This window comes from Cyprinodon tularosa, unplaced genomic scaffold (assembly GCF_016077235.1).
Source record: "Cyprinodon tularosa strain WSP-4 unplaced genomic scaffold, ASM1607723v1 ctg23, whole genome shotgun sequence".
Classification (NCBI taxonomy): domain Eukaryota; kingdom Metazoa; phylum Chordata; class Actinopteri; order Cyprinodontiformes; family Cyprinodontidae; genus Cyprinodon; species Cyprinodon tularosa.
Genome location: NW_024038861.1, coordinates 649,590 through 672,377, shown reverse-complemented (window position 1 = coordinate 672,377; position 22,788 = coordinate 649,590). Strand labels below are relative to the sequence as shown.

General features: G+C 35.7%; 2 protein-coding genes across 9 annotated transcripts; one reads left to right on the top strand and one right to left on the bottom strand.

Moving 5' to 3' along the window:
- The first annotated feature begins 1,817 nt into the window (after positions 1–1,817).
- On the top strand, positions 1,818–18,845 carry mak (male germ cell-associated kinase). Of its 7 annotated transcripts, none has more exons than XM_038286784.1 (16): positions 1,818–1,967; positions 3,995–4,360; positions 9,012–9,066; positions 9,310–9,431; positions 11,187–11,269; positions 12,074–12,206; positions 12,343–12,514; positions 13,853–14,020; positions 14,137–14,379; positions 14,460–14,665; positions 14,799–14,935; positions 15,648–15,785; positions 16,508–16,594; positions 17,199–17,318; positions 17,475–17,573; positions 18,000–18,845. In XM_038286784.1, exons 2-16 carry the CDS (start codon positions 4,260–4,262, stop codon positions 18,155–18,157), a joined length of 2,022 nt encoding a protein of 673 aa, XP_038142712.1. In that variant the 5' UTR covers positions 1,818–1,967; positions 3,995–4,259; the 3' UTR covers positions 18,158–18,845. The 7 variants fall into 7 exon arrangements, with proteins under 7 accessions (XP_038142712.1, XP_038142710.1, XP_038142713.1 ...); XM_038286782.1 differs by having other exon boundaries at positions 14,457–14,665; XM_038286783.1 differs by having other exon boundaries at positions 1,824–2,042; positions 14,457–14,665.
- Positions 18,846–19,136: 291 nt separating this feature from the next.
- On the bottom strand, positions 19,137–21,960 carry tmem14ca (transmembrane protein 14Ca). 2 transcript variants are annotated; one of them, XM_038286790.1, is made up of 5 exons: positions 21,839–21,960; positions 21,290–21,377; positions 19,917–20,018; positions 19,613–19,700; positions 19,137–19,412 (listed from the first exon to the last, which is right to left on the bottom strand). In XM_038286790.1, exons 2-5 carry the CDS (start codon positions 21,363–21,365, stop codon positions 19,352–19,354), a joined length of 327 nt encoding a protein of 108 aa, XP_038142718.1. In that variant the 5' UTR covers positions 21,366–21,377; positions 21,839–21,960; the 3' UTR covers positions 19,137–19,351. The 2 variants fall into 2 exon arrangements, with proteins under 2 accessions (XP_038142718.1, XP_038142717.1); XM_038286789.1 differs by lacking the exon at positions 21,839–21,960 and adding an exon at positions 21,480–21,615.
- Between the last annotated feature and the right edge of the window lie 828 nt (positions 21,961–22,788).

Below are 22,788 nucleotides of genomic sequence, written 5' to 3'. Positions count from 1 at the left end.
GTTAGATGACTGTGCACAAAGAACTAATCTGATCATATGGATCAGATTATGGTGGCCACAGATTTAATGTAGAATGACACAACCAAGCTCTCATCACCAACTATCTTTTCAAAGCTACTAGGCAGACTATACTGCCTAATTAATGAAAGTCATTGTAGATAGAATAGCTGGTTTCAACTTCTTTCAAAAAAAAACTTTGACTGCTAAAAAGAATAGAATATAATTCTAAAATAAAACAAACTTGTGAAGTTAAAGTACTTATCATACAATTTTTTAAACAATCTATTTCTCAGAATAAAAGGGGTATCATTACTTTTAGATCGATAAATTACCTTACCGATAAACTTTGTACGCAATAATGTGATGAAACAAAATTTTCTTGGTATGTATTTCATAATGCAGGCTTATTAACAGAAAGGCAAACAATTTCCATTTTCTGAATTTGCTTTTTGTTTCCTGTTAGATATAATTATCTGTCTGTTATTATAAATATAACTTTCCATCAGAATAAATTTTCAATTGTCGGGAACTAAAGACATTACAAAAAGTTTCAACTTGTGCTTGCAACACAGATTTGTACCACCATAAAATTGTGGACATGTACAAAATAATTCTAAGGGCCATATGTTGCTGTCGGTCGGCATTTCAGACACACCTGATCCAATTATTACATTTTAGCTATGGCTATATGTTTGGTGTCAGATCACATAACAAACCTCTGATCACCTTTAATGTCATCAAAGAAAACCACCACCACAACATTATGCTACCAGAACCATGTCTCACTGTATAGTCCTAATTTCTTTATTTTTTTAACATAACTTGTTTTTGAAATACCGATGTTAGATTTTAGCTTAAAGCACCTTCCTCCGAGTTTCACTTTTAGCATATACTGACAGAAATACTGATGACGCCCAGTTTAATATTGTGTTTAATTTCAGGTGACACTGAAAGCTGTTCTTTTGTGTGAGACTCTGTCCACTCTGGAAGACAATTTTATATCTATGCTAACTAAAATATGTTTGTTCTTTTATTTTTTTCTTTATTATAATACATTAAATACATTCTAGGACTTAATCCTTTGCTTCAAATATTTTAGTAGCCCACCATTTTATTCTCCTCACTAATTTTCTTTACTTTAAAGTCTCTTTCCAAAAATGATTTCAGGGCTGCAATCTTAATTTATACATTTAGGCTGATGTCTCCTATAGTGTAATACATTTTAAGGTCATCTCAGGACAATCAAATCTGGTGACCTGAGATTTTCTGAGTACATTTTGCTGTGAAGCATCTGAGCTATTTAAAGAAAGCCCTCTATTAGCAGAACGTTTGATATAGATTTATTTATGAATATAACAAATTTCTCTTGGCTTAGGTTCACCAATCAGCCCAAATGTATTCCAGTAGCGCCATCTATCGGTATAAATAGCTATGCACCTCCAATTTGATTAGATTATTTTTTTCCTGATCCATAGTAGTGCATTTAGATCTTTGCAAAAAATATGGATACAATTAACTACCTAACCGCAACCACCTATTAGTTTTTTGGTATACAACATGTAGGGTTATCAACATGAAAAAAAAAGAGAACTAGGTCAAAGATGATTGATGGTTTTCCTTTTTGACATATCGGTGAAATATTATAATATTGGTAAGATATTGAAATACACCCACTGGATAAAAAAAAGACATTTTTTTTTTTTTTTTTTATCATTAAACGATGCGCGTTATTGTTCCATGTAAAAGAACAACGTTTCCCACAAATCAGTGCGGCCGCGTGATCACCCCCCTGTCAACTGCTGGCCGGATCAGTAGAGCGCGGAGTCGCGTTTGTGTGTACGTTTCCATGGAGATAGCTCACGCACACACACAACTAAAAGGAGTTTATCGTGAGTGCGTCGCTACTGCTTCTCCCTTCAGTTTATCTGGAGCTGACAGGCAACGGTTGAAGAAAGTCGCCCTAACTGGTGAGTCTAAAAACACAACAGCGGAAACTGGAAGGAAGGAAGCTGATAAGACATAAAACAAAGTGTATTTTCCAGGTATTTAATGTAGGCTACTTTAAAACTCTGCCAGTTTGATCTGTTTGTCTCTTCTGGAAACTATGGCGGCTTAATACGTTCGGATAAACTGTTTTTATTGTTTAATATAACTTTTATAGGCTATATCATCAGCACATGTGAAGTTTTTGTTTTGTATGAAGGACTGTGTGTAATTGACATTGATTAGCTTCTTAATGTAATGTGGCCTTGGTACATCCTAATCCCTTTAAATCCCCTCCAGCACATTTTAGGCCAATGAACCTCCGGCCTTTTTCATTCATTGTCCTCACATTCTCAGAGTTACTGGGCGATAGAGCTGCTATTTGTTTTGATAAAGTAGTGGGACTACCTTAAAAGAAAGATAAATACAATCCCTGGGTTGGAAACACAATATTTATTTGTTAAGATGTGTCACATTCACAACACATGTCATCTCTAGTTACTTTACAGGTCACCAGATTATACAGTCAAATTGATTCAGAATTTTCTATCTAAGGAAAACCAGTTGATTGCATTGACTAATTGACTTCAGCAATCCCTCACACTAAGCATGCCTGTAGGGACAGTGGAGAGGAAAAACTCCCTTTTAACAGGGAGGCCGACTGGGGTTCAAGGAGACAGAAGCAGAGATACATATATATATATATATATATATATATATATATATATATATATATATATATATATATATATATATATATACCACTTTTGCTAGACTCTTTTGCAGCTGTAACACCACAATTTCCCCATTGTGGGACAATGAAGGGATTTTCTATTTTATTTTTACATACATTTGCCTTTAAATGATAAATCATATATGGATATTTAAAGTACTGCAGGGATTTTCAGCATACATGCATACACACAGTATAAATAATGCATCATCCAAATGCTGTCAATGTCTTTTCTCAGAGGAGTCATCCCCTGAGAATCAGGGAAGCTTAGGAACTGCAAAACTTTCTAAAGAAAAAAAAAAATCTGAAAGAAATCTAAATACTGTGTGCGCGTTGAAGTAGATGTTCTTGCCGATGTTTTTTTAGAAAGCCTGACGAGGTAACCGGTTGATATCAGCTTGTTAGGCTCCCAGAGTGACATAATAAAAAGTAGAAGAAAAAAAGGGTAAAATATTCTGTGCAAAAACTAAATTTAGCAGGGATATATTATATTTCCAAGTCTGGCACTGAACTGTATGAATTTCATTCAGAATAACACAAAAACATTTTAGATAACTTTTAGATAAATTTTAGAATATAATACATTAAGTCAACTATTAATATTGTTCGTTTTATGTCAGAACAACCAAATTATGTAAAAGCTGTTACTTTTAGAATGTTTGTAAACACTGTAAAATTTAAATAGCTAAACTATGAGATTCTCTCACCAGCCCATGCCTGTTACTAAGATTATCACATTTCCATAATAAGCTTTGTCTGAAAACAAACAGAAATAAACCAAAACATGTCCATATTCATTGGAATATTCAAGTAGCATATCAGTTCCTCGCACCGTGCAGCAAACTAAAGGAGAACAGGAGATATGTTTTGTAAACTCTGTAGCTCTGGTCCCTGTAGTTTTTTCTGAAACCCTCAGGAGAGATGATTTGCATGAACATAACAGCCAAACAGTTTGATCACTTTGCCCTGTGGCGTCAATCAAATCCTCTTGCCAGGCAGGGAGGCTGGGGAGTGCTGTGGACGCTGGTAAGCATGTTGGTGATGTAACAACCTATTTACATCTCCTGAGACTAATCCCTCTAGGGCGATCTGTGTCATCACACTGGGGGTTCATCTCGCAGCTTCCTACAAGACTAATGTGCTGCACACCTGATCCTTCTCATTTAGGCAAGCAAGCAGGAAGTGGAAGCATCATCTTTGTCCTGACCTAAGCTGAGTAGGTGTATGTTAATAATAGTGACATATTACTGATGGATTTCACTTTATCTTTCTTCTCAGATGCGTCTTTTCTGCAAACTTGTCTGCATCACGAAGATCCGCTCCTTATAAAGATGGACAACGGACTGCAAGATCACATTTAAGCTCTTGACGAGATTTTAGCTGTTGGAGTGTTTTTGGAAAAGGAACAGGAAACTTTTGAGTGCCGGACTGTAGTCTACGCCAGAGAAAATGAACAGGGAAGATATTTGAGTAACACATTTGAGCTGTGTATCTAAAAAACAGAAGTGCAACCAAGAGGCTGATGAAATCGCTTTAAGAGAAGATGAATTGCTACACGATCCTGAAGCAGCTGGGCGATGGCACCTACGGCAATGTGCTGATGGCGAGAAGCAATGAGTCTGGAGAACTTGTAGCTATCAAGAGGTAAGGATTGAATTTATCATTGAATGTTGGTGACTATTTTTCTGCCAATTATAAAATACCTATCAAGAATATAATTTAGACAAATTAATAATATGACACTTTTACATTATTTTGAATAGCAATCTTTTGAGTGATTATTTTCATTGCTAAAATATGTTTTTGTGCATAGTAAATAAAAGGAAAAAATACATCTAATGTATTTTACTAAAGACATAGAAACAAGCAATATAACATTGATGCTAAAAATGTAACATATGGATTAGTGCGGTTATTAGGGCTGCAACTAACGATTATTTTAAAAATCGATGAATCGGCCGATTATTTTTTCGATTAATCAATGAATCGGACAAAAAAAATTTTTTATATTAACCTCTTTATTCCAAAATAAACATTTTAGACAAACAAGCACACAAGTACAGGTTGCTCATTAACTGTACTGGTGCAATATGAAAAAATAAATGTTTGTGTAAAAACTACGCAAACTTACATGAGAAATGTAGCTGTACATCCACAAAATATAGGCTACTTTGTTTCATAAAGCGCAAAAAGAGACAGGCATTTTTGTTTTTTAAAGCCCCTAAGGGGTTCAAACAATAGGTCCCCCCATTTCAACAAATGAGTTTTTTTAGACTAGAAGAGTTCTGCCTTTTAAGACAGGAAAGTATAGCAGTTAAAGTTGCTACTTGAGAAAATACTGAACCATAGAGATAAAAATAGCCCTGTGATTCTAATTATAAATTGTATTTGGAATAAAAATGAGAGAACTAGGGGTGGTAAAAAAAACACATCCTCCAAAGACAGATATTTAGACTTAGACTTCTTTATTTGTCATTTTGTATGCACAGGGTGCATACAGAACGAAATTGCGTTACATACAGCTTATGAACGTTGCATTGATATTTCAAATATCAATGCAACGTTCATAAGCTGTATGTAACTTATGAACGTTGCATTGATATTTACATGGGAATGTGGCAGATAATTAATTGACATATTACTGATCTTGCTGGATTTTGTTCTGCTTTACTTCCATAAATTGCAGGATCTTCTTTTCTTTATCTTTGCCAGAAGATTTAAACTTTAAAAGCCTTGCCCTCATAATTTGCAAGTTAATTTATTTATAAAGAAAATATAAACGCTGCTTAAACAAATTTAAATGAAATTAAAAGTAAAATAAGTAGCCAACCTTATCACTGTCTGTAACCTACTAACAAGGTAAGGAAAGCATCAGATGAGCTACCTGAGAAACTAACGTTACGTTTCCCCTCTTTAAAATGAAACAAACATGGTTACTCATCCTGCTGATCAGCTCTCTTCACTGCCATTGAAGGCTCCAACGTGTTTTCTTTTCAGGTGCTGCGTCATAACAGTGGTGCTTCCGTGCCATGGTCATTTGTTTTTACAAAAGTTGCATGTTACGACTTTTTTCACTTTACAAAGCGCAGGCTATTTTAATTATTGTGATCAATTTGCGCCGTCAATCCCGGCGCATGCGCGCTTCATTTGCAGTCTGGACGCTGAGGGTAAACTCCTCACTAAAATCCTGCGGCTCTGACTCTGACTGCCGCGCTGAGAGGGATTCCTGTGGGAGAGGGAGAAAGGGGTTGGGATGGGGGAGGCGCCCCACGGCAGGCAAAAGCCGCCAGTGACACCGTAAAAAGTCGCCAGATTTGTCGCCAGTCGCTTTTTTGAAAAATAGTCGCTGGAGGGGTCTGAAAAGTCGCTGAGTTGGCAACACTGCAACTGCGGCGCTGACTCGCTCCGCCATATTTTTTTTTCTTCCCCCGGATGACGGCGGCGGCGGATGACGCATTAATCGCGCGACACAACTAATCGATGATTAAATTCGTTGCCAACGCTTTTAAAAGTCGATTTTTATCGATTTTATCGATTCGTTGTTGCAGCCCTAGCGGTTATAATGTTATCTATAACAGGTTTGTTTTCATTTTGGCATTGATAAGACTGTATCACAATTAGAATTTGAAGTTAAAATGACAAATCATATATATCGCTTTCAGGAACTAGTTATAAATGTTATTTCAATCATCCCCTCTGGGAAGCTGACCTTCATTTGCAGGGCAACCAAATTCAATCTGTGTAGCATGCTTGTAAAAAAAACAACAATGTTTTTAAAACAAAAAACACCCCAAAGGTTTGCAGCCATAGTTATTACACAGCTAGTTTATTAATTATAAGTACACATCTAAGAAAAATAAGTGACGAATTGATGTTACTCTGAGCTATGGAAGGCTAAGAAATGCATTGGTAAAAAAAAACAAAAAAAAAAAACAAAGCATAATCTTCAAAAAATAAATTGCCATAAACAAAAAATCGGATTCATCAAATTGAATTGATTAAACGAAAACCCTACTCGGTGGTTAATTTGTATTTTTTGCATTAGAGCCTGCAGCTGGTTGCTTCAGACATTTCATGTGTAGCTTGCTAGTTGTTGTTTTAAGGCACTGTTCCTTTAAAGTCGTAGGGAAGTAATATTTAAATTTCAAATCCTTCTGGCTTAAACATGTATGTAAATGTACTCTTTATCAGACCATGTTGTCCCAAAAGTTAGAAAATTTCTATTTAAAAAGAAATCCTGTCCTAAAATCCGTGTTTTTTTCAGTTATGTTATGCAGGCCTGTTAGTTATACGTCAGCTTGTACACCTAAATTCGGGCCAGTCGTATATCAACGGTCATCTGTCAATCAAATTTTTTAGGTCATAGCATCTTGATTCATATGTCGCAGGTAATATACGCAATGGTTGAAATAAGAAATCAGAATCCTTTCCATTCCCATTGAGTTACGTCCCAGTGTTCACAGGGATGGACGTCTGTGTCTTCCGCAGGCTTAGAGCTAACAACTGGCAGCGTTGCGAGGCAAGGGCTCAAACATGTACAGCTGTAAACCTTCTACACCAAACCAAGCTTCTGCTGCCCTGGCGTCCTCTTCCACAACAACTTTGTCCCCGCTTTTCTCCTCTAAATAAAAAATGTACAATGGAGGAGACTCATCCACGACCTCACAAAACTCTCCTCTTGCATGTTTCCGCTGTCCATAGCGTTCCTTGACAGTGACATTTCTACGTCACCAATTTAGTGCTACTTGGTCCCAGTGGAATTTCCCATTGGGAACCTACTAGCACTAAGTTGCTAACTGGTTAGCAAGATGTTTTGGACAAATCAGCTACAACCAAACTTGTTGCGAACCTTCCACCACAACAATCCTGCCCCCTTAATAATCAACCAGTCGCATTCGGTTTATTCACTGTAAAGTCAGGCACCACTCTGGAGAATTCGGAAGTGCAACTGTTGGAACAGCCGCTTCCCTACGACTTTAAAAAGAAAAATAGGTGACACTTTTTACTTTGTACTGCATGAGTATCCACTTTTTTTAAGACCAGAAGTATTTCCAGATATAAATTTGCCTTTCCTGTATCTAAAGGAGAAGTATAGGAGCCATCTTTAGCCAACTGACCAAGATTGAGCAGCAACAGGTGGGGAGGGCCATTGCTACTTTGTTGTATTTTCCATACAACCTGAATGAGTCTGCACCACCTCTGGCATTTCATTTAAAACATTTGGAATTATATAAACGGTCTGTTTTAAAACCTTGGTATTTGCTTATACCGATTATCTTGTACGTTATAGTGTTATACATGTTAACATACAACTCTTTGAACTGTTTAAAGTGGCTGCACATTGGAGTAGCTTTGCAAGCTGCACATTAGCTGCTCTGTAGATCAGGTTTTCTTTTTCTGATGTTTGTTTTTGTCTATGGTGTTGAATGTTGTGAAACTGGAAGGATTATAGGGATATCTTTTGTTATTTTTAGACACTTGATATGATGTGTAACCATAGCTACCATGGCAAATTAATTTTTTTTTTTACAGATGGGAGCATTTCATTAAAAAAGGAGGTGTCAGGGTTGCAGAGCAGGAGTAAGAAGAGAAAGGAGCAAGAAATTCAAGTCTTCTCTTCCATCAATCATTGAAATATGATATACAAGCCTGAGATAATTTGTTTATTTCAGGTTTCTTGAGATCAGTAGTGCAAATAAACCAGGAGTTTTTGTTTCATACACATAGCCACAGTGTTCAATAATAGACAAGAAACCTGGGTGAAGGCTCCACTGGTTGTAGTCTGATTACCATGCAAGATAATACATGGAGTGACGGTAAAAGGCAGTGAAAGTGTAGAGGGGGCGTGTCAGGTTCCTGAGAGTGTGGAGGATATTAGGAGAAAAAGATACGTATGTGCTCACTCTTTAGCTCTTATGTAATTCCCAAGAGAGAGAGGGATATTGTTGATTTGAGGAGATAAACCCATGCCAGCTGCCACACAGCTCCTCACGTGTTTTGTTATATGTATTATATAAAACAAACCCAAAAAAAAAGAAACTGACAAAACAAACAAATTGGTTAAGTCCACACTAGAAAAAAAAGTCATGTTTGACAGCAAGAGCACTGTTACTCTTGAAGTTTTGCTCTTAAAATAATGTTAGCTGTAATTTGACATCTCAAAGGAGCTGCATTATTTATGGAGAAAGACAAATAATAGTACTATGTAGTCCATTTGTTGTTACCTGGAGACAGGGCGTCTCTTTTTACAGCGTCTCTATGCAGCAGAAGCTCATTTCTCTTTCCTGTCGCCTAGGATGAAGCGGAAGTTCTACTCATGGGAAGAATGTATAAATCTAAAGGAAGTCAAGGTATGGATAGCAGCATCAGTATTAGTGATTGACACAGCAGCTTTAGTATTGATGTCCCATTTAAAAATGAAGTTAGAAAAGCACTGATTGGAATGCTATTTTCATGTAGGTTGTTCCTCTCTTTAAGATAAACTAGTCTGAAATAGTCAAAGCTTTAAAAAACGACCCAACTAAAGGCTGTGAAAATTTTTTTGCAGGCTTCATAGTATGTTTTCCTGTCTTTCACATTTTCTCTCACTACAGTCTTTGAAGAAGCTGAACCATACAAATGTGGTGAAACTAAAGGAGGTTATCAGAGAGGATGATCAACTCTACTTTGTTTTTGAGTACATGAAAGAAAACCTGTATCAGCTGATGAAGGATAGGTAAGAAGACTGCAGCCGGTGTACAAAAATGTTTAAAGATGGTGTTCTATGATGATATTAAAACAACACACAACGTCCATCAACATATTTTACACATTTTATATTATAGTTGTTAGTTTAATACTGAGATATAGTAGTTACAGAGGTAGTAACTAGTTATATATTCACTTGAGTAACTTTTTTAAGATAACTTACTTGTAGGAATAGTTTTACTGTATCGTATGTCTCACTTTTACTTAATGTTCTTGTGAAGAATCACTACTCTTACTTGTTAAAACATATATATTTATAGCCTACTGAGGATTGTTTCATAAAGTTAATGTTAAAAAAATGTATTCGGAAAACAGTTTTTTTCTACCTGCTTTTTCCATTTGTAACTTTTTTTGTGCTTTTGTTTTACTCTAGTCTTTAGAATACCAGACTTTACCGACTTTTTTTTACAGACGTTATCATTTTTAAATGTTAAATCAGAGGATTTGATCAAACAGTTCTTGAGAAGTCTTCTTACCAAATACTTAAAAAAAAAAAAATCTTAACTCACTAACATTACTTGGTACCTACCTCTGGTTGAATATTTGAAATTTCTTTAAAGATTTGTTAGCGATGTGTAAACTTGCAGAGGAAACTGGTTTGTTTCTGTCAAATAAAAAAAAACAAAAAAAAAACACAGAAGCTGTTTGCTTTAGTCTAAAATCAGAAAGAATAGCAGTTAAAGATGCTATGTATGAAGGCTGTATTATGTCATGAAAGATGTGTCTGCCTGCCCCTTTAAATTCAAATATTAATTCTATGTTTACAGAAGAAAATTGTTTCCTGAGTCAGTGATCAGAAACATAAGCTTTCAGATTTTGCAAGGTCTGGCATTTATTCATAAGAACGGTAGGTACACTGTAATGGGTTCATGCCTCCAGATTTTTGGGAGTGGTTTCATTCTGCAAGATTCAGCAACACATATTTACTGTCAAAGTATTGGCACTGTTTAAAGATTAAATATGAAAGAAAACCAAAAGAATAGATTCTCTAAAGAAAAATAGCTTGATTGATTTAAATTCTTATAATTCTTGTAGTATGGGACCCCTCCATCACTCTCTTGATGGAAACATTTATCTAACTCTGGTCTAACTCTGTTTTCTGTGCCATGAAAGGATGCATGGATGCTCTTAGTTTCACCTTAAAGGCTTTTTAGGACATCTGAAAGTTTTTTTTAAGTATATATAAATTGCAAATTACATGGATAAAAAGATCCATAGAAAAGCATGTCTGTGTACAGACAATCATTCGGCAGAGCGATGCGAAGGTATTCAAACCCCTGCATGAATCAGTGCTGTTTTTTTTTATGGAAGAACTGAAAAAAAGAAAAAAAAAGCAAGCCACATATAGTTCCATTGTTTGTAATGACCAATGTTGAGGCCACAGAGAGTATGAAAAAAGAACTCTGGTCACAGAAAAGGATTAAAACAGAAAAGCATGGCAGTACTTTCAGATTTTGATTCATATTCATTTTGATAAATTTAATATAAATTCATGAACCACGTATATTCTACACTATGTAGATGCATGACAGAAAACCGCAATAAAAAACTTTTAATATGTGACAAAATTAAAAATAGGGAATGAATATTGCACTGTAAACATCCATGTGTCCTTTAACCATAAGGCATGTACCTTTCCATGCATGAATTTTACATTTTTCTTTTATGTCCTTTTTGCACCTTTCTTTTTCCCCCCTATTTTTTCCTCTTTTCTGGTGTTAAGAGAGAACAAGATGTTCACAGAGAATGAAATTAGGAACATCATGTTTCAAGTGCTGTCTGGGTTGGCTTTTGTGCATAAGCATGGTAAGGGGCTTCACTTTGTCATTTTTCTCTTTTGGAAAAAATAACATGACCTTTTGCTTTTTTAGGTTTGATATATTTCATGTAAGCAACCTTGTTAGTGTGACCAATAGGTAGGGAGGTATTATATATGCAAATATGTTTATATGTTGTTATTTATGTTAGTATGTTATTGGTTATAGCTACTAGGTATGCTCATGCTCTCTCCTAAATAAATTATATAGACGAATGGAGCAAAATATATCTTTTCAGACCATTAAACACCTTCACCCCTGTAGCTAAATTTGATTAATTTACAGCCGTGATTTTTTTTTATAGATGTTTTTCAGTTCTCCTCATGATGCAACATGCTGAACTGATGAATTTGATGTTGAAGAAAAACTAGCTACACTTAAAAATTCATAAAATATGAATCTATTTAGTAAAAAAACAAACAAACACACCTTAAAAGATTCTACAGCTGACTGATTGCAACAGAATACAGTTACCCAAAATCTGGTTAACCCTAGAATACTGGAGGAAGGTGTATGTCTTTTTATGTCATGACAAATTTGCTTTTTTTTGGTCTGAATAATTGATATAAACCTTAATTAGCCTGATCTGTCTTTTAAAGCTTATCTGACATTTATTTATTTAAAGTATGAGTGGTAATATGATATAGTAATCTTTCCTATTCTTTGCATAATATACCATTTATGTTGTTTTTTTAAAAACAATCAGAGATTAAATTCAATTTTTTTCCCTATTAAAGTTTACAAATTGTTTTCTTTCTGGTTATTGTTTTATATTATGACTTTTTGTCCCCAGGGTTCTTCCATAGAGACATGAAGCCTGAGAATCTGCTGTGCATGGGTCCAGATCTGGTGAAAATAGCCGACTTTGGGCTAGCCAGAGAGATCCGCTCCAAACCACCTTACACAGATTATGTCTCAACAAGATGGTAAAAAAACAAACAATTAATGCTAGTTGATGAATGTGATATCTAACTGCAACACATGTTTTTACTTAGAAAGTTTTACAGTTGAGATGATTTTATATCACTTCAAATCAACTTTTACATTTTGCTCTCCATCAAGGTACCGAGCTCCTGAGGTGCTGCTAAGGTCCTCTACCTACAGCTCCCCTATTGATCTGTGGGCTGTTGGCTGCATCATGGCTGAACTCTATACCCTTAGACCTCTTTTCCCTGGAGTTAGTGAAGTGGATGTAATCTTTAAGATCTGCCAAGTCCTGGGCACATTTAAAAAGGTGAGAAGGTCCAGGAGTGAAAGAGGTAGAAGTGTAGACTTGTCTTCTACATTTTGAAAATCCCACTGCAGCAATTTCTGTCTCGCTTTTTTTTATTTTTATTTTTTTACAGATGGTTTAATTTATAGGATACACTGACATTGCTAGTTGATATATAAAGTGAATTGTATCTTTAAAATGCAACGGCAGTTGAACATGTAATCGTAAAAATCTGTTTTTCTTTGTGTTCCTTTTAAAAAAGGGGCTAGTGCATGCAATAAAACATGTGGGGTTAAAAACAATCCCATTTGAGTAGTTTCCCAACCCATCGCTGGTTAAATGTTGGACAGAACACACGCTGGGTTGATTTAACCTAACAAATTGGGTTGATATTCTTAATAAAACATTTGGGTTGCTTATATAATCCAATCAAGTGTTCATATTGACAACACTGGTGGGTTATTTTAACCCAGCAAGTTGGGTTGTTAACATATATTATACATTTGGATTCTAAAATATATAATATTATTATATTATGTTATACCTATGATAATTTTTTTCATATATTACAACTATCACTTCAGTATCCTTGCTGGAGATCACAGTCAAGGCATGAGAGCAAAGAAAACTATTTGCAAACAGAAGCACAAATGAGTGCGACAGTTTCTTGTAAATAACGATTCTGTTACTTACAATGTTAACTTTAAAGAAAAAATACTGAATGCATTAGTAATTGATTTATTATTGACTTATATTCTTAGTAATTCTACAGAAAAAAACTTACAAAAAAACACAGAATCATCAGTGTGTAAGCTGACGTCTAGCTTTTTAACATACAACTACATTCATTCCATTACATTCAATTCATGAAGCTAATACTCAACAGTGCCTCAAAATCTTACGTCTTAATGACTATATAAAGCCTCTTATAACAATTTAAATCATATATGGTTAAAAAAAAAAAGGCTAAGTATGTCACAAACCTTACTTTGTGCTGAATTGAGTGTGGTCCGTCTCATCAGCTGTTGTTGAGGTACAGTTGATGGGCGGTGCTATGTTGCACATTGCTCGAACATCAACCCAGTTCGATGTCCAACTAAGCCAACACAACATTATAGAATTTACAACCCAATACAGCATCATGCCCAAGAGAAATAAACTAGTGAGTTTTCGGAATATCCTATGAAAATAACCTAATTAAATGACCCAACAGGCTCAACCCAGCAGTTGGGTTAAAGAACCAACTAGCATTTCGTAGAGAGTGGAAGTAACAACAGGTCTTTTGATAAAGTACCAAACCTTATAAACATATTTTTGAATGCATAATTTGGTACCACTAATATAATCTCTTTCCATTAGCCTGATTGGCCGGAGGGCTACCAACTAGCCACTTCTATGAACTTTCGCTTCCCCCACTGTGTGCCGACCAACCTGAAGACCCTTATTCCAAATGCCAGCAAGGGGGCTATTGCACTGATGCATGACCTCCTGCAGTGGGACCCCAAAAAAAGGCCCACCGCTGTACAGGTGAGTGAAGATCTGAAGTGAAGCCTCATATGACACCTTTGTATAATGTCTTTTTGTTAGTTTATTGGGAAGATTTTAAGATTTGCCTTCCCTTTCTCGTTGCTCTCCACGGCAAGGCCTTGTGGTACCCTTATTTCCAAGTAGGCCAATTGTTGGGGCCTCGTTCTCAGAGCCAAGAAGTTAAGAAGGTCCAGACTCGACCGATTGTTCAGAAGCAGCTCTCCGAATCAAAACCAGATCCCCAGGAGCCATCATCAGATTACAAAGCTTCCTCCTCTAAAAGCCATCAGCATCATCAACCCATTCATCAGATTCAACTGCCTCAGATTGACAGTAAAATAGATGGAGTCACCCAGGCAGTGAGTATCTTCACGAAACTCCAGCCTTTTATTTCCAGATGAATTGCGTAGAATATATAGATTTTTGTTTTTAACAGAAGACGGCATCAGTTGGCAGTGAAAATGTTATAGGGAGCAGCGGGATGGGGCTGCTAAAGAACGGCCGACGTCGCTGGGGACAGGCAGTTTCCAAGACATCGGACAGCTGGGACGAATCCGACCAATCAGAAACGGCAGCTTCCACTTCTAAGAAGCCTAGCCTGGGGACTGGAGAAGAGGCCAGGCGCTCTAAAGAGAACTGCTCACAGTAAGTGTTATCATGTCATAAAAGGTGCAGGCACGTTTGTGCTGCAGGATTCATTAGATTGTAGGAATACAGCTTATTTTTTAACAAAAACAAACTAAAACATCTATTTTTTAATCATCTAATTTGTACACAGATCCAAGGAGCAGAAACCTCTATATTCATTCAGCACAGTAACAAAAATACCCAGCAATGTTAAACTTGGCCAAACGGATATTATTCCTGGATCAGCAGCACGGCAGCGCTATCTAACCCAGTCCCGTTACCTGCCAGGTAAGACAAATAGGCAGCCTTCTATTGAGAGTCAATGAGAAATTATCTAAAACAAAATGTCCAAACACAGTTAAAAAAACAGTTTGTGGTCATTAAATGTTAAAAATATATGTAACTGTTTATTTTAGCTTTTATCACTACAAAGTAACAGGAGTTGATGTGGTTAGCACTGCTTTAGATAAGATGACTAATCTGCCGTTAAGTTGCTGTGCAGGATAATCAGCCACATGAGAGAGTCTTCCCCTCACCCCTATCTTATCAGTGCACATTTTCCAACAAGCCTTTCTGTAACAAGACATTCTGTGATTATCTGTAACACAGAATATCCCAAACATTAAAAGCTAAAATTAAGGAGTAAAACATTTATTTTGTGCCTTCCATTGGCCTTTTATCAAAACACCAGCTGGCGAATGTATACGTCTACCTCTATTCGAAACATTGAAATGTTTGGATATGAATCTGTTAATAGGGAAATATTTCTGCATTTTATTAAATAGTTGCAATAACGGACATAGAAAAGCCTCCTCCTGTATTTCGGTACATAAAAAAAAAAAAAAAAGTAAGTAATAATAAACGTTTTTCTACCAATGAAAAGACATTAGATATCACTACACTGCCTTTGCGTTTCCTAGCAGTGAAGGAGTCAATTTCCAATTTGCATGTATTCAATGCAAGAAGAAACACTCGATTTTTATGTATTTTTTTCTTTTAGGTTTAATTAGCAAGAATCAGACTCCCTCTGGAGAGAAGGGGTTGAGGGGAATGACACTGCGGGACCTGTTGGAGAACTCAAACACTGTAAATAAACCACTCTGCCCTATTGGGGGAGGAGTGGCCGGAGCCAATGCAGGTAATGACTGCTAATGCAGCCATGTTTGGAGATGTTTGATAGAGTGCAGAGGGGAGAAAACTCAGCTTCCCAGATTATTCTAACATGTAATAATGTTTACAAACGGAAAAATGGTCACGTCTGTTGCTTGACTGCTGCACAAGATATTTCCTTTTACGAGACTGATGATACCTTTTACACAACATGTGTAAATTGTATTCTTTCTGTAGTCCAACAATTATCCTAGGGCTTTATTGTCTCTTACTTTGTTGCTTTTGTATTTTTTTTTCTTACTTTTCTGTAAAACTGAATGCTTAAATTTCTCTTTAACTTTCCTGAATTCCCCCACTGTTGGACGCATATTTCTATTCTACTTTATTCTTTAGCGGCTAAAGTACCACCAATGTCTTTGGTTCAGGACTCTTGAATTGTCCACAGCTTTAAAGACAGGAGACATCTATAAATCATTCGTTGTGTAGACAGTCACACAATAGCCACCTCATTCCTTTGCTGTCCTTCTTTCACCTCAGGTTTTCCTTTCATTATCTATGTATGAGATGCAGTCTGTTAAAAATCAATTGCTCCCTAAATATCCACAAAGTTTATTCACCTCTCTTTACCTTTTCTTCTCCTGTTGTTTCTTTGCTCCTATTTTAACATATTTCCTTTTATAATCATTTTCTCTTGCTTTTTTATTGCATGCATATGCATTTCTTCTCCTTCTCTACAATTTGTGAGATTAGAAGAGAATGCCTCTAAATCTATGGATAGCACTCCAGAGAAAACTGTTATCAAAGAACGAATCCTGGAGAAAACGGATCTTCTAAAAGGTGCTTAAGTAAAAAACAAAACCTAACATTTTGGCTGTGTTACGGTGTGTGTGTATGTGTGTGTTTGAGCGCATCTCTGTCCTGAACATGTCTGCATGTCAGGAAGTACACGTGTGGTGGACCTAGCAGAAGCTTGCAGTATAGCTGGAGTCTTAGCGGCTGATATTGACCTCCTAAATCTTTAGGTTATGCTTAATGTATTCTGTTTATGTGTGAAACAGTAGCACATCTCGTAATCACTGTCTAAACTAGTAAAAATTGCAGGACTTTGTTCATGGTGTATTGAATAGTTTTAGGTGAAAATATGACTAACAGCCGCTGTGGCAGCAAATGCAACCTGATATTCAAGTTAAGACTTCAACAAGTGCATAAAAACAGCGGAAACATACATGAAGTTATGGTCAAGAAAATAACCCACTTGCCATTTATAGTTGATACAAGTGAAATAATGTTGTAGGACAGCTATGGTTTCAGTTTTTTTGGTGCATTTTCCTTTTTTTTATCTCACAATTTTTCTTTTTCTTTTCTAGACCAGTGATGTTTGTATGGTGTAATCTTAACATATAATACCAACTCCTTTAATGGTCTGTTTTCTCTTTAAAAGGAAACTTCATTAGCACCAAATACAACCTCTCAGGTGGCTACATCCCTACCTTCCAAAAGAAAGAGGTTGGTGCCGCGGGACAGAGAATCCAGCTCGCCCCCTTGGCGGGCCAGCACTACAGTAAGACTTTCAGCTGTTATTTGTAGTCGGATATAAACGCTTTCCCACCTGTTGCTTCTTTCCATGTCAATGACACTTTTTTTTTTCTGTTCCATCACTTCATATATCTCAGTCACTAAAGTCATCCAAACCTTGTCTCTTATTTCTTTACTTTAGTCACTCTTTCTTCTAACTCTCCTCCTGATCATAAAAAAGAAAATAAGCCTGTAAAGCTCAAGCCCATTTCCAACTCTTCTTTGAGTGAAACTAATGAAGGTACTAACTTTGTAAATTATTCTGGTGGTTGGTTTATTTTTATTTATTTGCTGTTATTAAATCATTTAAAACTACAGTAGCAATTTTAAACCTTTTCTTTTAGACACCTTCTTACCAATAAAAAAGTATGGGGTTATATTCAATAACTTTGGATGTGTTTAGTCAGGATAAATTAACCTTTTAAGGGTTTTTTTTTATTGATCTGATGTAAATATTCTAATTCTAAATGATGTGATTTCATTTGCTTTAAAGAAGAAAATAACCCTTATTATAGAAACTGATGAAAACATAAATCTGTGGTACATCATCTATAGAAGACTTTTGGTGGTTAGTTACTGAAATAAGCGTTTTAATCATATTCTGACCCACTGAATGTGACTTTAGTAAGCTGCTATGTGGAAAAAACTGACTAACGTTTCTCTTTAGATTACGAAGGCTTGAAGCGGCGGGCAGACAGGACTCAGGTGAAGGGCAGCAGCTTTTCAGCGCTAGAGAAAACTCCTGGTAGCCTACTGAGCCGAGCTCCTGGTGTGCAGCCGGTCCACGGCAGGGTGGATTGGACAGCCAAGTACGGCAGAAAGTGATTATCCAAAAAAAACAGGTGGCAGCAACTGATCACCATGCTTGGGAGCTATCTTAAATCCTGAGCACCTGGATGCATATTTTATTCCAAGAGGAGTTCAACTTTGCTGCTATTACACATACTTCCTATGGTCGAATGTTTGCCAAGAGTGTTACTGTCTACGAGGAAATCTCAAAGTATTCATGGGTGATCCAGTGTAACCCAATCAAATGCATAATGCTTGCATGTTATAAATTAAACCTTTTTTAAATTTTATTTTGTACATTTGTTGTTCAGAGATTTGCAACGTTTCATGCAGGTAGCAGGATCATAATGTTCATAATGTAAAAGTACTCCTAGATTATTTGTATCATGCAATGAAATATTTTGTAATTATTTTATATTCATAAATTAATAGAAGTTCAAAGTGTAATAAAAAAACAAGTCTTGAATTTTTTTGTACAAACTACATTTCACCAAACATTTTTTTGTATTTTTGACCAAAATAATAGTGCATGTTCAATTCTGAGAGGCTGTTTTAAAACATGACCAAACTGGAGCTGAAGAGCTTCCACCTACCGCGGACGTTGCAGGCTCCTGGAGCAGCGTCAAACTCAGCTTCCCCACCACCAGGAGGTTTTTTGTTTTTGTTTCAGAAACCCAGATATTTCACCTTCTGAAATTTAATAAATCTACTGATGTATGGGCTGCAGTTTCTTAATTACCTATCAGTTATTGCTCATTAATTACTAATGTGTAATTTGTTCAGCTTTTTCTGACACCAAGAGTGGGAAAGGATTTAATGTTGTCATTTACGCAGTCAACAAATTATTGTAGAGGTGAGCTGGAGCTCTTGGCTCTGGTGGTCTGCCTTTTGGGGGAATCTCACTGATTGGCAGCTTTTGGTCATATTCATTCAGGATCTAATGAAAATTGTTTTGAATTACACACAGCAGATACAGTATTAATTCCAAAAGGAAAAATATAAATCAGAGTCAAAGTACTCCAAGATATTTGTATTATACAAGGAAATAATGAAACCTTTTGTAATTTTATATTCGTAAATTAATAGTTCAGTGTTCATAAAAAAACAAGACATTTATCATCAAACTTTTTTGTATTTTTGACCAAAATAACAGTGCATGTACAATTCTGAGATGCTGTTTTAAAACGTGACCAAACTGCAGCTGAAGACTGTTCTTGAAGAGCTTTCACCTCACGAGGACGCTGCAGGCTTCTGGAGCAGCGTCAAACCCAGCTTCCCCACCATCAGCAGGCTGAAATGAGAAATTCACACTTCTAAACAAATAAATAAATAAAATAAAAAAGACGTACTACAACTTGACTGGAAACAAAAAAAACAACTATTACTGGTTATCTGAAATCCTTTGCGACAGTCGACCCAAATACCACCTTTAAATCCCTTTTATGTTGTCTGTAGTTTGTTGCGCTATTAGAGATGTATTTCAGAACAAACCTTGCTCCTGCCATCAAACCAGCTGGCATGAACTTCCTCGACCCATAGAACCTCTTCCCCATGACGGCAGACAAAGCTCCAGAGGTAGCTGCATCATTAGACATGACAGTTAATAAACCAAGTCACAAAAAAAGTTGATTACCTTGTTAAGATATATTTTACTCAGACTTTTTCACAAAATTATTTTATTACTTTTTGGATTTTATTAATCATTTTTGACAAAAGTTAACCTGAAGACCCATCTCTGACACCATTCCCAATCAGATGATTAGTTACTATATGTGTTCAAAATATTTGCACATACCTAAAGACACCCAAATATTCTTGGGGTCATTGGAGATCTGGTAGGCTCCAAAACCTGCGAGCCCCCCAAAGAGCAGTCCAGCAGCCAGTGAGGGGACACTGCCTGTGTTGGGGAGAGAGAACAACACTACACTTATGAACCCGTCTCCATTTTATTTTTAATTTTTTTGAGAACATTTGCTCACTTTATTAAATTAGAATCCATCTGTATTATAAAATGTTTTTATTGCCTAGAAAGATGCATATTTGTCTTCAAGGAAAAGGTAAGCTTTGCTTATTTTCATGGGATTTATTAATGCATTAACTAAAATGCTTTATAAGACCTAAAGGAAAATGTTTTAACTTTGTTATAAACTGTTAGAAGAAAAAGCAAAAGCAAAATATCACTTAACTAGCCATATGATAAATAAATAGTAATCTCTGAAATGTAATTCCATTTGTTGTGAAACTGACTTTTATAAATAGGCTGCCACCATCTGCCTTTAAAACATCACAAAACAGACATTCAACAAATTCATCAGCTTTATCATAAAATCAAACTAAGATCCCACCTTCAAGCAGTCTTGTGACATTTCAGGACTTAATGTAATAACACCATCTGACATTTAAAATTTTGATTTTTTAACCACTTATAATACGTTTTTATTAATTTAACAGTTAAAACTATAGCCCACTGCTCCCCAAGGGGATGGGTTAAATGTAGATTGTTAATTTCTCCAGTGTGAGATTAAGAAAGTTCAACTAATATTTATTATTATTAAATATGAAAAATGTGGAAACACTTTCCAATGGTAGTGCATATTTGTATGGCAGACTCTTTAGTCAACTAAACAGATGGATATAGAGAAATTAATTTGAAAAAATGTTAAAACAGTGCTAAGGTAAAACACATGTTTTTTTTTTTTTGTCTTTTGTTTGTTCTTGATTGAAAAAAAAAGAGATTAGAAATATCCCTTAGCAAAAAATAATACTAGAAGTAAATTCTATTAAGAATACTTAAGTATACCGAACAATGTACTTTTGGTGTACTTGAAGTATTGCTAAAGTAATATTTATTCAAACTAAATTGGGGCATTTTTAAGTTTACTAAAGTATACTTTAGTAAACACTAAAATAAACAATAGTATAGTCAAGTACACTTGACTATACTATTGTTAAGTATATGAAATATAGTTTAGAATAAGTAAACTCTAAGTGCACTGCCTGATTTTAAGTATGAAATTAGTGCACTTTTAGTAAACTTGAATAAACTACTTTTTGCTAAGGGATTTCCTCCAAGAGTGGTGGAGTATGCAGGAGTGGTTTAAAACTTACTGAATGCACTAAAGTGAACAGACTGGATTTGCTTTCAGGAAAACATGAAACATTTCTCACCTGCTTTCACGTAACCAACGACTCCTCCTGATGCCACAAGAGTAGCATATCCATATCCGATCCAATCTACAGACATGTTGTTAGGCGCCTGGAACAACAACCCATAAGAGGATGAGCGCAAAAACAAAAACACTTGATGCTGAAAACATTAAAAGGCCTATTTAACCTGTTTGACACTAATTCTACTTACAAAGGAAGAGCCATTATTAAAGAAGCTGTCTGTGTCCTCATGTAACAATGAATTGTTAGAGATAAATAAGTGAACGAGGAGAACCAAAGGAAACATTATAACCTAAGAAATGTCCACGCTGTTATTTATTAGGAAGACATCTCAATAAACAGATGGACACATGGTTAGGTAAGCGCGTTTGGCTTAAAAGATAAGATAAACTGCTGCACAGAGCTATGCCCCAAATATTTGACAAGAACCACAACAAACACGGAGAAAATATTTACCCAACGAACACATTGTGACTTTTGGTGGCATATTAATTCAAAATGACAAGAGAGGAATGTTTAAAAATGTACAAATATAAACTGAGATCCAACCTTGCTCCTTGTTTGTCCTCTGTCCCCCACAAACCTTCTTTGTTTCCCGCCGGACACAAATTAAGGTTGCGCACAAAGCCGGAATCTTATTTGGTGGCTCACGGGAAATGTAGGAGTAGCTTTTTCATAACAGGGGGCGGTGCTGCGTTAATCAGGCATTTCAAGCCGAAACATTACTCTTCAGATAACGCAAGTTAGAATAGAAATTAAGATATTATTTATAAAAATATACTAGCTCATTAATTTATTAAAAAAAATATTAAAACAAATACTCATGAATGATTTAAATTTTTATACTAGTGGTTACGTTTTTAGGCCTTATGTTGGCTTTTCCATCGCCCACGTTATAATCAAACAGTCGCATTTGCAAAAATGACTTACAAAGAACAAGATAAAGAAGAAGAAAAAATAAAATAAAAACATGACTTATCATATGTATTTCAGTTATTATGTAAGTTAATGTTTTTATCTGAGGAAAACCTAATCAGTTTCTTGGAGAGGTAAAAAGAGCAAATAGCCTAGAAAATTGCACAAGTAACAGAAAGGACACATTTTGGTTAATATAATTCCAGTGTTGCAGAGTTTAATGGAGGGTGATAATTCTGTCTTTGGATAAAAATTAAAAACCAAGTGGAACATCACCAGCTGTGTACATTTGTTTCCTGCCGCTCCCCTCCTTCTCCACCGCAATGGAACCCAAAATGTAATGTTTAAAGTAAAAAAGAATTATAATGTCTACTTCTTGTGAAAAGTAGACATTGGGTAAAAAAATCCAGTACATCGCCACCAAAATCCAAATTAGGATTCCACATTTTCTCTTAATTTAATCATATTCCTCTGGAATCATTATGGTAACATTAAAATAACTTGACAAGAAGCGTTGATTACTTTTTTTTTAATAAAAGCTAAATGTTATTCTAATATTGGCCACGAGGTGGCACCAGAGGACT

Coding starts and splice junctions, on each gene's coding strand:
- mak (XM_038286782.1), top strand. CDS start 4,260: ATGAATTGCTACACGATCCTGAAGCAGCTGGGCGATGGCACCTACGGC. Junction 14,936..15,647: donor CCAGTCCCGTTACCTGCCAG/GTAAGACAAATA, acceptor TTTTTCTTTTAG/GTTTAATTAGCAAGAATCAG. Junction 15,786..16,507: donor AGTGGCCGGAGCCAATGCAG/GTAATGACTGCT, acceptor TTGTGAGATTAG/AAGAGAATGCCTCTAAATCT.
- tmem14ca (XM_038286789.1), bottom strand. CDS start 21,575: ATGTTTCCTTTGGTTCTCCTCGTTCACTTATTTATCTCTAACAATTCA. Junction 21,378..21,479: donor TTAATAATGGCTCTTCCTTT/GTAAGTAGAATT, acceptor TTGTTGTTCCAG/GCGCCTAACAACATGTCTGT. Junction 19,701..19,916: donor GAATATTTGGGTGTCTTTAG/GTATGTGCAAAT, acceptor CTAATGATGCAG/CTACCTCTGGAGCTTTGTCT.